This window comes from Chrysochloris asiatica, unplaced genomic scaffold (assembly GCF_000296735.1).
Source record: "Chrysochloris asiatica unplaced genomic scaffold, ChrAsi1.0 scaffold00339, whole genome shotgun sequence".
NCBI lineage: Eukaryota > Metazoa > Chordata > Mammalia > Afrosoricida > Chrysochloridae > Chrysochloris > Chrysochloris asiatica.
Window position 1 is genome coordinate 1,651,369 of NW_006408857.1, and position 12,859 is coordinate 1,664,227.

The 12,859-nt window shown below is 46.9% G+C and overlaps 3 protein-coding genes across 4 annotated transcripts in view; 2 read left to right on the forward strand and 1 right to left on the reverse strand.

Moving 5' to 3' along the window:
* TMX2 (thioredoxin-related transmembrane protein 2) overlaps positions 1–3,007 on the forward strand; it is a 19,196-nt gene extending 16,189 nt beyond the window's left edge. The window contains exons 2-8 of one of the 2 annotated variants that reach the window (XM_006875757.1): positions 626–686; positions 896–1,009; positions 1,310–1,386; positions 1,618–1,724; positions 1,895–1,960; positions 2,053–2,182; positions 2,861–3,007. In XM_006875757.1, coding sequence (XP_006875819.1) covers positions 626–686; positions 896–1,009; positions 1,310–1,386; positions 1,618–1,724; positions 1,895–1,960; positions 2,053–2,182; positions 2,861–3,007 — 702 coding nt within the window. The remainder of the gene's footprint in view (positions 1–625; positions 687–895; positions 1,010–1,309; positions 1,387–1,617; positions 1,725–1,894; positions 1,961–2,052; positions 2,183–2,860) is intronic. The other variant, XM_006875758.1, reaches the window with a different exon arrangement.
* A 1,623-nt stretch (positions 3,008–4,630) lies between these two features.
* On the forward strand, positions 4,631–5,185 carry LOC102817859 (chromosome unknown open reading frame, human C11orf31). The gene is given in 3 exon segments (XM_006878329.1): positions 4,631–4,752; positions 4,829–4,974; positions 5,085–5,185. Coding segments are annotated over 3 exon segments (369 nt in total).
* Positions 5,186–7,007: 1,822 nt separating this feature from the next.
* Positions 7,008–12,607, reverse strand: BTBD18 (BTB (POZ) domain containing 18). The gene is made up of 3 exons (XM_006875759.1): positions 12,484–12,607; positions 7,500–9,055; positions 7,008–7,451 (listed from the first exon to the last, which is right to left on the reverse strand). Exons 1-3 carry the CDS (start codon positions 12,605–12,607, stop codon positions 7,008–7,010), a joined length of 2,124 nt encoding a protein of 707 aa, XP_006875821.1.
* Positions 12,608–12,859: the final 252 nt, after the last annotated feature.

Here is a 12,859-nt window from a genome sequence, read left to right on the forward strand (position 1 = left end):
TACTTCATAAGGAGCCCTGGTATAGTAATGGATTACAAAAATGTCAGCAGTTCAAATCTACCAGTCACACTGCGGGAGAAAGATGAGCCTTTCTCCTCCTGTAAAGACTTACAGCCTTGAAAACCCTATACAGGGTTGCTGTGAGTCAGAATCGACTCCACAGCACATAACCACCACCATTATACTTGATGGGAGCATAGTAGTTTGTACGGTAAACACTGGACTGTGAACCATGAGGTTGGTAGTTCGAGTCCACCAGACATTCTTTGGGAGAAAGGAGGCTTTCTGCTCCCACCAAGATGCACAGCCTCAGAAACTGTACACAGTTTAGGAGTTGGAACTGACTCGATGGCACCTTTATACAGCCCTTTTGTATCCATCATGCCATTTCATCCTTACAACCATAAACTGAAATCGATGCTGCTCAGTTGAGGCAGTGATTCGGTGAAAGCTTGTGGCAGGAATGGAAGCTGAATGTAGATGCTCAGCGCTGACTCCAGTTAGCTCATCCTTGTGTGGCTCCAAGTGTGATTCTCTGCTGGGTCTTAGTCCATGTTGGATCTTCTTGTCCTTTGGTCAGTCTGCCTCTCTTCATGGCCTCTCTGTCCTTTTGATTCTGTTTCAGAGAGAAGTCGAGATCCTGATGTTTCTCAGTGCCATTGTGATGATGAAGAACCGCAGATCCAGTAAGTGCAGCTGGTTTCTCAGTCTTGGGTGAGGTCGAGTGTCTTCCCGAGGTGCTTTTCTTTTGTTGGAGCATGAGGGGTGAGGGGAGTGTTATTTTGTGAAGTAGTGCCACCTTCCATGCCCTTTTTAAACTGCCCCAGAAAGAGGAACAAATATGGGATGCCAGCGCATACAGCTCATATTGACTTGTGACCTCTCTGTGTTTCAGTCACCGTGGAACAACATATAGGCAACATCTTCATGTTTAGTAAAGTGGCCAACGCTATTCTCTTCTTCCGCCTGGATATTCGCATGGGCCTGCTTTACCTCACGCTCTGCATAGGTGAGGGTGCCTTTCTGTGGATCCTTTGTAAGATTATGTTGGATAGAGGATTGATTGTGGGAGCCAAATTCCAATCCCAAACCAGTTTCTCCACACCCGTCTTGCTAATCTTGCACCTAATTAATGATGTGTGTAGCTCAGATGACTGGAGTCTACAGAGACTGTTTTCAGAGGAAGGGAATGTATCCAAATATGTCCACAAAGTGTGTATTCTTCCCTGGCTGGAAATACCTGAGTTGGTTTGGAAGTAACCCCTCTGCCTGAGGCACATTTGTTCTGATGTCTCCTTTGTGTATTTAGTGTTCCTGATGACATGCAAACCCCCCCTGTACATGGGCCCTGAATACATCAAATACTTCAACGACAAGACCATTGATGTGAGTGCCCTCTTCCCTCCTGTGTCCTGGTCCTTGGTGGGTGATTCGGTCATTGTGCTCTCTGTTCACTGGGAGGAGCAATGTAACTGAAACAGACGTCCAGGGCACTGTGGCTTCGTATGGGAGCTAGAGAAGAGGCCTGAGGGGAAGCCTGACTGAGCGCTGCAATGCGCAGGCCCGAGCTTCCCCTGGAGACTGTGGGATCCAGCTCATTGTTCTCCCGTTCGCCAGGAGGAGCTGGAGCGGGATAAGAGGGTCACTTGGATTGTGGAGTTCTTTGCCAATTGGTCTAATGACTGCCAGTCATTTGCTCCTATCTACGCTGACCTCTCCCTCAAGTGAGTAGTGGGGGCTGGGGGGGGGGGTGAAGATAGAAATTGAGATATAGATGTTTTGTCTTTTGACCTTAATTTTATACATTGCCCAACCCAAACTGCCCTCCTCTCTTTGAGCCATTCCCTGGTCCTTCAGTATGTTACATGTATATATATATATATATTCTTTTCAGATACAACTGTACGGGGCTCAATTTTGGGAAGGTGGATGTTGGCCGCTACACTGATGTTAGTACTCGGTATGTAAGGCGCTGGACAGAGAGGCTGAGCAGGAAATCACTTTGTGTGATGTGCATAAATGCATTTACAGAGTTCTTTCTGGGCCCTGTAGGTACAAAGTAAGCACATCGCCCCTCACTAAGCAGCTCCCCACCCTGATCCTCTTCCGAGGTGGCAAGGAGGTAATGCGGAGGCCACAGATTGACAAGAAAGGACGAGCTGTCTCCTGGACCTTCTCCGAGGTACCTGAAAAGATGGGCAAGAACTTTGGAGACGGGTTTAGAACAGTAGATGGGTTTGGTTTGGCTCTCAGCTCTCGCACTTATCCACTAGCTGTGAAAATGAGGACTGGTTACTATACTTGATTCATTACTTCGCTTAGCACATCTATATTATACTTTTAGGATGTGCTAGACCTGCTAGTACAGTCACGGAGACTGTGAGACTCAGTCTCTCAGGCGGCACCATAGATAGTATGCAGGGCTTGGGTTCCTTGTTGGTAAATAGGAGCTAGGAAGACGTGGACTGCCAGGGTTGTTTAAAAAATATATGTGTAAGGCTTGGCACAGTGACCGGCACACAATAGACACTTAAATATTAGTTGAGTTTCCCCAGATACCCCCAGAAGAGGAAGGTTAGGATAGCCTTTTGTCTTTGAGTTCCTTTTCCCCTAAATGTCTAAATGGAGTCCCTACATGGTCAAACGGTTAATGTGCCGATAACTGAAAGGTTGCTTAGAGGCTCAGGGGGAGAAAGGCCTAGTCATCTCCTTTCTGAAAAGCCAGCCCCGAGAACCCTGTGGAGCACAGTTCTACTCTGACACACATGGGGCTGCCATGACTCAATGTTGACTGGACAGCAGCCGGAGCTCCTAACTCTCTTCCAAACATAGCCCTGATGTGTGCCTGTCTTTTACGCAGGAGAATGTAATTCGAGAATTCAACTTGAATGAGCTCTACCAGCAGTCCAAGAAGCTTGCTAAGGCTGGAGACCATATCCCTGAGGAGCAGCTTGAGGCCCCACCTCCCACCACACAGCCACATGGGGAAAGCAAGAAGGACAAATAGGACCCCCGATTTACGTCATGCCCAAGCACCATTGAGGCCCTGACCCTTCTGCAACCAACAGCCCTGCCCAAGGGATGGACTTTTGTTGTTTGTGCTTCTCCTGGTGGGTCGTGCCTGGGGGAGACAATGCTGCTTCTGATTTAAAGAGGCCCCCCAGGAACTGTCAAGCACTATTCATTCGCAAAGGCCTTCCTGGTTGTGGCCAAGGATTTCACTAGAGGATGGGAAAGAACTCCTGGTTCTTCTCATCTCTTGTCTGGATCCATGTATTAAGTGCTATCTGCTGTCCCACATCTTTACCCCACTGTGGTTTCATTACTCCTCTTAGAGACCTGTTTAGAGGAAACACTAACCTACAAGGCCGGGGTTGTGGAGTCAGTGCTAAGAGTTTTCCTTGCAGCTTGCAAGGCCCTTCTAGCTTGGTCCATGGCCTTCATTAAAAAGTAATTAGCCTAACTTTGTCACCGGTCCTGAGGAGAGATCTTTTCTGAGTTTTCATCATGGAGGGTGGTTTTGAAAAATGCCTCTACCTTATGGGGCTAGGGGAGGGGTACAGAGGTTTTGTATGGTGGAGCCTGGGAGGAAAAACCTGAGTAAGACTGAGTTTCTATTGAAGTCTATTACAACCACCCAATTTGAATGATCCTCTGATTACCCACCATCAGTTGGTAATTTTCCATAATAAAAGGACTGGGACTTCCATTTGATTGTGCCCTTGATGTTTCTCTTATATTAGGCCAGGCAAAGTTTGGTTCCAACAAATGCTAGGCATTTGTCCCCAGGAATGGGGAGAGCAGGGAAGGCTAGTTCCCGTTTGGGAGCAGGGGCAGGTAGGGGAAGAAGTTTCTCCTTCCTTGCGGGAGAGCTGGGTTTCATTCCCAGCCAATGGACCTCAATTCGCAGCCATGCATCCCAGCTGCTCTGAGTGTGCGCATTTCAATAAAATTTAGCTTCCAGGTTAAGGTGTACTAGGAAGAAACGCCTTGTTAGTGCTGTTGAATCGGTTCTGTCGCATACTGACCCGAGGAGCAGCTGGTGGATTTGAACCACCGACCTTTTGGTTCCCAATTCAATGCTTATCCTACAGCGCCACGCCCGGTGAAAGCCGTAAGGATCACAAAGGTCAGGCGATGGTACAGGAGCACGCAGTGTTTATTCTTTTGTGCATGGGATTGCCATGAGTTGGGGCGAACTATGGCAGCTCATAGCAATTATCCTAGTTCCGGAGTACAGACCATCGCGAGTTTCAAGGGTTAGGTTAGTGCTTAATCTACGGATCCCAAGGAGGAGGGTTTGTAGTGCATACTGCTTAGCCGGAAGCATGCGTTCCGGTGTTTTGTGCTCTAGGCTTTCAAAGAGCCACCTGGGTCGAGTTCTCCTCTGCCCGCCCTCCCCCAGTGTTGGTTGGAACTGTCGAACGCTCCCCATTGGTCTCCCGCCACCTCGCGGAGTGGTGCCCAAGGGTCCCGCCTCCAGATGTCACGTGGACGCCTCGGGCCTAGCTTTCCGCCTATCGACAGCGACTTCGTGAAGAAGCGGAAGTTTCCGGCTGCGGGCTGAGCTGCAGAGTGCGGGTATCCTTTGTCCCATCCCGCTTTCCGGTCCCCGCCGGGCTCAGGCGTCATGGCGCCCCGCGGGAGGAAGCGAAAGGCCGAGGTAGCGGTGGTCGCATCGCCGGAGAAGTGGGAGAAGCCAGCCGGCCGCCCGGAAACGGTGGAGGCGACGGTGGTCGTCATCGAACACTGGTGAGGCCGGGAGATAGGTGGGGAGGGGCGAGGTCGTGTCGAACCCAGGGCCCTACCCTGACCCAACTATTTCTAGCACGAGCTGACGCGTCTACGGGCGCAACGCCGCGGCCCTGGGCCAGGCGCTGCGCCGGGAGGCCCCCGAGCTGCCAGTGCAGGTGAACCCAGCCAAGCCCCGCAGGGGCAGTTTCGAAGTGACGCTGCTGCGCCCGGACGGCAGCAGTAAGTACGGGTCCCTGGGACCAAGCGGGGAAGAACTGGTCTCAGAAATCGGCCGCCTGACCACTGGAGAGAGATACTAACAACCGTTGCTTTATTCTGCCCTCTCCCAGGTGTGGAGCTTTGGACTGGGGTGAAGAAAGGGCCCCCACGCAAACTCAAGTTCCCTGAGCCTCAGGAAGTGGTGGAGGAGCTGAAGAAGTACCTTTTGTAGGAGAGAAATCCTCAAGCTGAGGTTTGAAGTGAGGGGCTGGGAGGAGGGGGCGCTACTTTACAGGCTAAAACTCAATTCAGCATGGGATTTGCATTTTCTTCTCTCTTGGGGAGTGTCTGTCCCTTCTTCTGAGAAGAAGAAAAAACTGAAATGAACACAAAATGACTATGTAGTGTGCCCTCTTCTGTGTTAACCCCATCTTCCATTCTTTGAGCCAAGTTGTAGACTACTAATGGTTGTGTAACTAATTCTGTTTAGAGGTGCAGTGTGTACCCCTTGGCGAGGCAATGGGTTATTATTGCCATGTAGATAGGACCCAATTCCACATTTTTTTGGAAAATTTCCACATTCCTGATGGTGGTGTATTATTTTACTGGCTGTAAGTTTTATTGGTTCCCTTATTGATGAATTTAAATCATACTGGCAAAAATCTTACCCCTTGTATGCTTATCTGCCACCATAATAATTACTGAAGTTTCTAACCTGTTCATTCCATTACTTCTTGCTGAGAAATTGTATTCCCACCTGAGTTAACTGAATCACTCTACATTTTAACCAGATCCCCTGAGCTTGTAGGTCTATGCAAGATGTAGATTGTGATTCAGGTGACTCTTTAGGTTCTAAATTGTGATTGAATTGAATTGAAATGGACTAATTTGAATCCTTGCTATTACTGTTATGTTCTTCCTGTTAGTAGTCCAATGTTATTGCATTAGAGTACTGCCTTGGAAACCTTATGAGTCAGAATTGATTTGACAACACTTAACAACAGCCACTCCAGGTCACAAGGATTTGACCTGATCCTTCTTAAGTGTTTCTTGCAGTACTTTGACCTGTTAAGTTCTCAGCATCTAGAGGGAAATGTAATCCTAGAGCTCCTGGGTTTTAAGGACTCAAAGATGAGGGAAGGGGGGCACATGTTCCTTGGGTTCTGATTGCTTGGGTCCTTTGTCTAACCTGTTTTCCCTTCTCACTTTTGCAGCCTTCTGTCTCTGGTGAGGTTGGAGCATTTATGATGGAACATGGCCAAACTTCAGTCGTGTGCCTGAAGCCACAGTTTCTTCCCTCCCAGAAGTGATGGTTCCGTTGTGAGGCAACCCTTTACTGAGGCACTGCAAAACTTCTTGGATTTAATAAAGTTCTTGATTAAAAAAAATTTTTTTAAAGGTATTTGAGTAATAAAATAGAACTTAACCAAATGGTAAGGGAGAGATAAAAGCCAGTCTCGTGAGATTGGTACCCCTTGTAATTTTCATAATCTAAGATTGCTATTTAATCTTGAAACTCCTAGTCTCTGGGACAGCACAGGAAACACTTGCAAAAATGATGGTAGATAAGTAAATAATTTATTTAGTTTTCTAAAAAAGCAAACTATCTGTTTCAACTCACTTCTTAGAAGTGATGATACAAAGTACCTCTTCCTGGGTCCCCGCAAAGGTTTTGGCTAAGCTTCTATACTGGCAGTAAATAAGCGCTCTACACACTAGGTTCTAGCTAATGTCCTTTCACTACCACTTGCTAATGTTTCACTACTAACCCTGGAACCCACACCAGAGGGTGTGTTTTTCTCAACTTTTTATGAATTAACTATTGACTAGATGCCTTCTGACCTGGCAGATCTGGCCTTGCCTGTGTGGAAAGAGTTAGTTCATCATTTTCTACCCATGGTACTACTTGACTTCTGCCTGGCTCCCAAAGTCTAGAGAGGGGAAGAGGAGATGTACAAAGAGCCAAGAATATACCTGCCTCTCTTCCTAACAGGGCATGTGCTAGGCAATGTTTCCCACCTTACTAGGCCCCCTCTCCTTCACTCCTCTCTCCACTATGTTAGTATATCCACTTCTGTCTCTGACTCTGAGGACGGGTCAGGCCACACAGAGGGAACACTGGTGGGCACCAGCATCCCCTCTGCTGTCCAGTGCACCACATCAATCTCTTCCTCTTCAGGGCTGGCAGGAAGTGGCTCCAGCAGCTCAGAATTACTAGTCACCTCCTTGTCTGCCTCTGGAGCAGGGTACAATGCCTCATTCATAGTTAGGGGCACTTCCAGCCCTGTTTCCACCCAGTTTGAACAGGAAGGTGAGAAATCGTCACAGGACTCTGGGGGAGGATCAAAGGAGTCAACGTGGAGAAGTTTGTCTTTCTGACCATCCAGTGGCTGGGAGCTGGTAATTTCAAGGTCTGAAGTCCAAGAGCCTCCCACTGAAAGTACCTCCCCTGGGCTCATCTCTGAGGTTATAACAAGGGGGCTCAGGGGCTCCATTGGCTTTTTGTTCTCAGAGGGCATGACTAAGAGACTCAAAGGCTCAATTGCCTCTTTGTTCTCAGGGACAGCTTCCTTATCCAATCCCGTGAGCTCTCGGGGCCAGAGTTCCATGTCTGGTAAACACCATTCTTCTTCAATCCAGTTCTTCCCAGTTTCTGTCAGGTCGTAACTAGGGGTCCTACAGCTTTCAGTCCTGGGACTGTCCAGAGAGCTGATAGGTGGCTCAATGTTGGAGCCACAAAGCATGAAATCCAGGATCTCCTCTAGTTCGCTGGTAGCAGCCGCACTTGTGATACGGTATTCCTCAGCTTCACAGGGCTGCCCAAGCAGGGCTGTGTCAAACACATAGGATTCTTGGCAGTCAGCATCAAGCACAGGCTCTTTCCCAACCAGCTCTGGACTGGACTCGCTCTCCAACTTCACCACTGGGTGGTCTGCAAGGTGGCTGGTAGAGAGCAGAATGTCTTGTAGCCTGGAGCACACAGGGGAGTCCTGACACAGGTCTATTTGAGCCAGTGACATCTGCTCCTTAGCAGAGAGTGGCTGAATCCCTGGAGGCTCATCTAAGGCTCCCCCAGGTTCTGGGATCTGGGGGCTATTTTGAGAGTTTATAAGGGGAGGATCCTGCACCACCTCCCAGCAGGTTCCATTGACAATCTTGCGAAGTTTCACTCTCCCAACCTGCCCCTCTTCCGCAGAGTCAGAGTTAGGGGCCCTGCCTTCTGGACTCTGCTTCTTGCTCCCAGCTGTCTTTCCAAGACCAGAGGGGCTTGGGGTGCTCTGCAGAGGACTAGCTCTCCCTGGTTTCTGCTTGTCCTCTGACACTTCCTTCTTTATATTCCTCTGCCTCCAAAGACGCCGGCCAGGGGCTATGGGCACTGAGCTGGGTCCACTTAGAACACTGGGAGGCTTGGATTTGCACACATCAGGAGATGGCTTTGAGCGGCTTAGCCTGATCTTTCTTGGCAGCAGTCTTTCGTTCACAGAGGGGTACAAGCTGGGTGGGGAACGAGCTGAAGAACCAAAGTCAGGATTACTCTTGTTCTCCTTAGGCCCTTGACTGAGGCTTAATGGTGAAGAGCTTTTTTCTTGAGTTGGACAGGCTCTGGCCTTCCTTTTGAGCAGAAGAGTACCAGCTGAGTTCTCGGTATTCTGTCGACTGCTCTTCTGGGGGCCCTCCTCCTTCCCTGAGGACTTTAATCTCACAGCTCCAGGAGGACAAGGGGTCTGGTTAACAGGCAATGGGGTTCGAGGACGGTGGCTAGGTGCCACCACCCTGGCTGAGATGGGAGGTTGTAAGCACTCCCGGTTAAGTCTTCGGCCCTGAGGGGCCTTCACCAGCTTTCCACCCTCTAGCTGAAGGCATTCTAGCTCAGAAACTCGGAGCTGACGGGCAGCAGAGAGCACATCCTGAACTTCTTCTTGAGAGACTTCCATCTCAGAGGTGTAGAGGAAGTCCACCAGTTTCCTAAGTGTCCTGATCTTCAGCCCTCCCAGCTCTAGCACCACCTTCCGACCCTGTGCTGGCCTCTCCCGCTCTAGGCGCTCTGTGAAGAAGGGGCTGCAGGCTGACAGGATGCAACAGTGAGCTGGGACTGCCTCACCTGTAGGGAAAACAGCAAGCACTTTACCTCATGCAGACAGGCAAGTTCAGGGGCTGAGCACACATGTTGTTAAGTACCATGGAGTTGGTTCTGATTCATAGTGATCCTGCAAAGGGTTTCCGAGGCTGTAAATCTTTACGGGAGCAGAACACCTCACTTCCACGGAACCGCTGGTAGTTTTGAACTGCTGACCTTGAGGTTGGCAGCCTGACCCGTAACCACTACACTACCAGAGCTCCACACGTTACTACCCAAATAGACTGCTCCTTTTCCCTCCATGGAAATCCAGGTAGGGAAATCGGTTCCTTTCTGCCATTCCCATTTGCCATACTAACTTGTTTTTATCCTTCAAAGTCTACTTAGACAGCACTTCAGAAAGCATTCCTCTGGGTTAGGTGCCTGGGCACAGTGAGACACTCTGGCTACTAGAACACTCAGCTAACTGTACTGGAATTGTTTATCTCCTTCACTAGACTATACACTGACGACAGGGACCATTTCAGAGCTTGATCTAACGTGGAACCAAATAACTTGCTGAGATTTTTCACTTAACATACAAACTTGCTCAGATTTTGGTTTTACACATACAAGAGTTTTAAAAGATCTAACAGAAAGTATGAGTTGTGGAGGTAGACAATTTGGGTTCAGTTCTCTCCTGGGTTCTAGCTCTGCTACCAAGTAGTGGAACCCCCTTTTTTCACATGCATACCTGTGCTCAGGTCACTCTCCTGAGATTAAACAAATCATAGCCAGTATGTTGACATGGATGTCTTACAAGCATGTCTAAAAACCTTTCCAGAAAAAGAATTTCCTAACCCCCTAAAACTTGTGTTTTCCTACTTCAAAATACGGTATCACGTGCACCCAGCTACCCGAGCCTGAAAATAAATCATCTTTGTCTCCTTTCTATCCACTATCCACCTAATCTAATTTAAAAAACAACAAACGAATACTTTTTGAGTGTTTATTACGTGGCAGGCATTGTTCTAAGGGCTTCACCGGATCATGTTCACAGCAGTGAGTGATCTGAGGTATATTAAGTAACATGCCCATAATTACACAGTTTGTGAGTAGCAGGGGGTTCCTGTAGCAAGTGATCTGTAAACCTAGTCAGTGAAAGAAAGGCCTGGTGACTGGCTTCTGTAAATAGTGCAGCTGAGAAAACCATATAGAGCAGTTCTACTTTAACATGGGGTTACAATGAGTTGAAATAGATAGCAATAGGTTTCTTTTTTTAAAGTAGCAGACAAGATTTGAACCCAGGGAGTCTGGCTACCAAGTCCAGGTTCTTAACAAATTCAGTGAGTTTTGCAAATTTTTTTAAAAATATCTCATAAACCATACAACAACGAATTATACATCTCTTCCCATTCTGAATGCCACCATTTCAGTTCAAGCCCTCATCCTCTCTTGGATTATGGAAACAACCTATCTGGGCTCATCCACAATCTAATCATTCTTCACATACAGCCAGAGTGCTCTCTAAAACATGTATGTGATCATGTTGTGTCATCTTTCAGTACATTTTCCAGTGCGCTAAAGATAAGTCCTACTTCTTCATGTCCTCCTGACCTTACATAACTTTTTTTTTTTTTTCCAGCCATATCTCTGGTTAATATGTACTGTGTAGCCTGTGCACCATATGTACTGAACCACTCATATATCCCTGGCCACATCTCTGGACAGCTGTACATGTGGTTCTCTCTGCTTGGAAAAGTCCTTTCCTACTTCCTTCTACTTGTGTTTGTACTTCAGGTCATTTCCCTAATCCCAGCCTCCAAATCTCCCCAAATTTGAGAGTGATTACTCTTTAGTGTTCCTATTTCAGCCTTTAAACAAAAAAACCGAAAACCAAACAGGTTGCCATAAGTCAATTTCAATTCAGCAATCTTAATTGTCGTTAAATGTTGTCTAGTTGTTTCCGACTCACAGCAACCCTATACAAGGTTTCCAAGGAGCAGCAGTGAGTTTGAACCACTGACCTTGTGATTCAAACTGACCCTGCTGTCCAGTGCTTTGCTTATCCTACAGCGTCACACCAGGACCCCAGAAATCCTATGTTGTTTGTTGTAAGTGCTGTCAAATCAGTTCCGACTCATAGCAACCTTGTGTAGGGTTTCCAAGGAAGGGCTGGTGAGCTTGACCCGCCAACCCGTGGTTCAATCTGACCATGCAGTCCAGCACATTGCCCACAGCACACACATTCCTATAGAACAAGCTATATAATCTTTATGGAAGACTGCCACAGTTTTTTCCCCCACAGAGTGTATGGTGGATTTAAAGCGCCAACCGTCTGGTTAGCAGCTGAGTGTTTAACCACCATGCCAAGGATTATTAGTTATCCTGCATAGTAATTGACTAGTTATTTAAATGTCTCCCCCTTGCATAATTCCTTAGAGCAAAGACTTCATCTTCAATATAGCCACACCAGCACAGTTTTTGACACACAAACACACAATAGTTTTTTTGCTTGTTTTGAGTTAAATGAATCCCAGCTCTGCACTTACTAATAGAACCAACAGGCAAATAAATCACTTTGCTCATCTGTAACTGAAACCATATAATGTTATTTACTTCAAGTTGTTATAAGAACCAAGTGGAATTCCATGTTCTGCAAACTGTACAGGGCTATACAATGTTGGTTGTTGGAATCCCTTTTAAAGAAACAAGAGTTCCAGAGAGATGAAGTTACTTGCCCATTTCTAACTTCACTACTAAATAACAAAGCTAGGACTTAGGGCCTGGTGTGGTGCAGTAGGGTAAGCACTGGACTACTAGCTGCAAGGTTGGTGGTTCAAACCCACCAGCTGCTCCTCAGAAATCCCATACAGGGTCACTGAATCAGAACCAACTCGATGGTACTTTACCAACAGCAGTCATCTGACTCCTACCCTTGGGCCTTTTATCAGATTCCATCTCATGAAATATTAAGTATGAGGGGTAGGGGTAGGAATAAGCTATACGTTTTCAGTTCTAGCAAGAACAAAATCACCAATTTGAGGGAAAGAAAATGTGAAAATATGAAATGGTATCATCTAACACTTAAACATGGGGGCTTCAAAAAGTTTGTGGAAAAGTGGAATTGAAAGATAATGGAATTTTTCTAAGAACTTTTTGAAGCTTCCTCATATTGTGCTTAGTGCATTCAACACACGGGTCTGTATGTTTTACATCGTCACAACCATTCCATTATGGTATTAACCATGTTTTACCAAATTTCTATTAAAATTTCATTTTTCAAGAAAAACAATCTAGTCAGTCACAATTTTACTCTTGAGAACAGTAACTGTCCCTGAAACTGTTCTTTTCCAAATAGCTTATAGTGCTCAAAGATGTTGATAACACATTTCCCTGCTTTTGTCCCTTAACCCCTAACCCAGAACTCTTATTTTATAGTGAGTTTTCAACAGTCCCCACCAGTCCCTTACCTTCTGCCTGCAGAAGGACATCACAGAACACACCACTCTGCTGCTGGTGATGAAGCTGCAAAAAAGCGAAGCGGAGGAACTGAGGGTTCCTGTATAGGATCTTGGAGCTGGCTGGAGAGCACATGGTGGTAGTCTCTTAACAAACCTTCGAGTTTTCAGAGATCAGATTCCTGTGGATGAGATAGTACATTTCAGAGGCATGAATATACCTAATTTGCTTTTTGTCTTTGAAAAAGCAGAGAAATATTGACAGTGAGATAATTGCGTTAGTTGAGAAAGTATCAGCTCAGTTGAGAAAGTTTTGCCAAGTGTACCACAAGAAAGATCACCAGAGTTGTTAGTTTTATGTGGGAGTTCAGAGATAAGCCTAGGTTTG

Excerpts from the sequence above, each read along its gene's own strand:
- BTBD18 (XM_006875759.1), bottom strand. The coding sequence starts at position 12,607 with ATGTGCTCTCCAGCCAGCTCCAAGATCCTATACAGGAACCCTCAGTTC. Across the intron at positions 9,056-12,483 it reads TGTCCTTCTGCAGGCAGAAG|GTGAGGCAGTCCCAGCTCAC; the intron begins GTAAGGGACTGG and ends TTTTCCCTACAG. Across the intron at positions 7,452-7,499 it reads CTGTCCCTGAGAACAAAGAG|CCAATGGAGCCCCTGAGCCC; the intron begins GCAATTGAGCCT and ends GAGAACAAAAAG.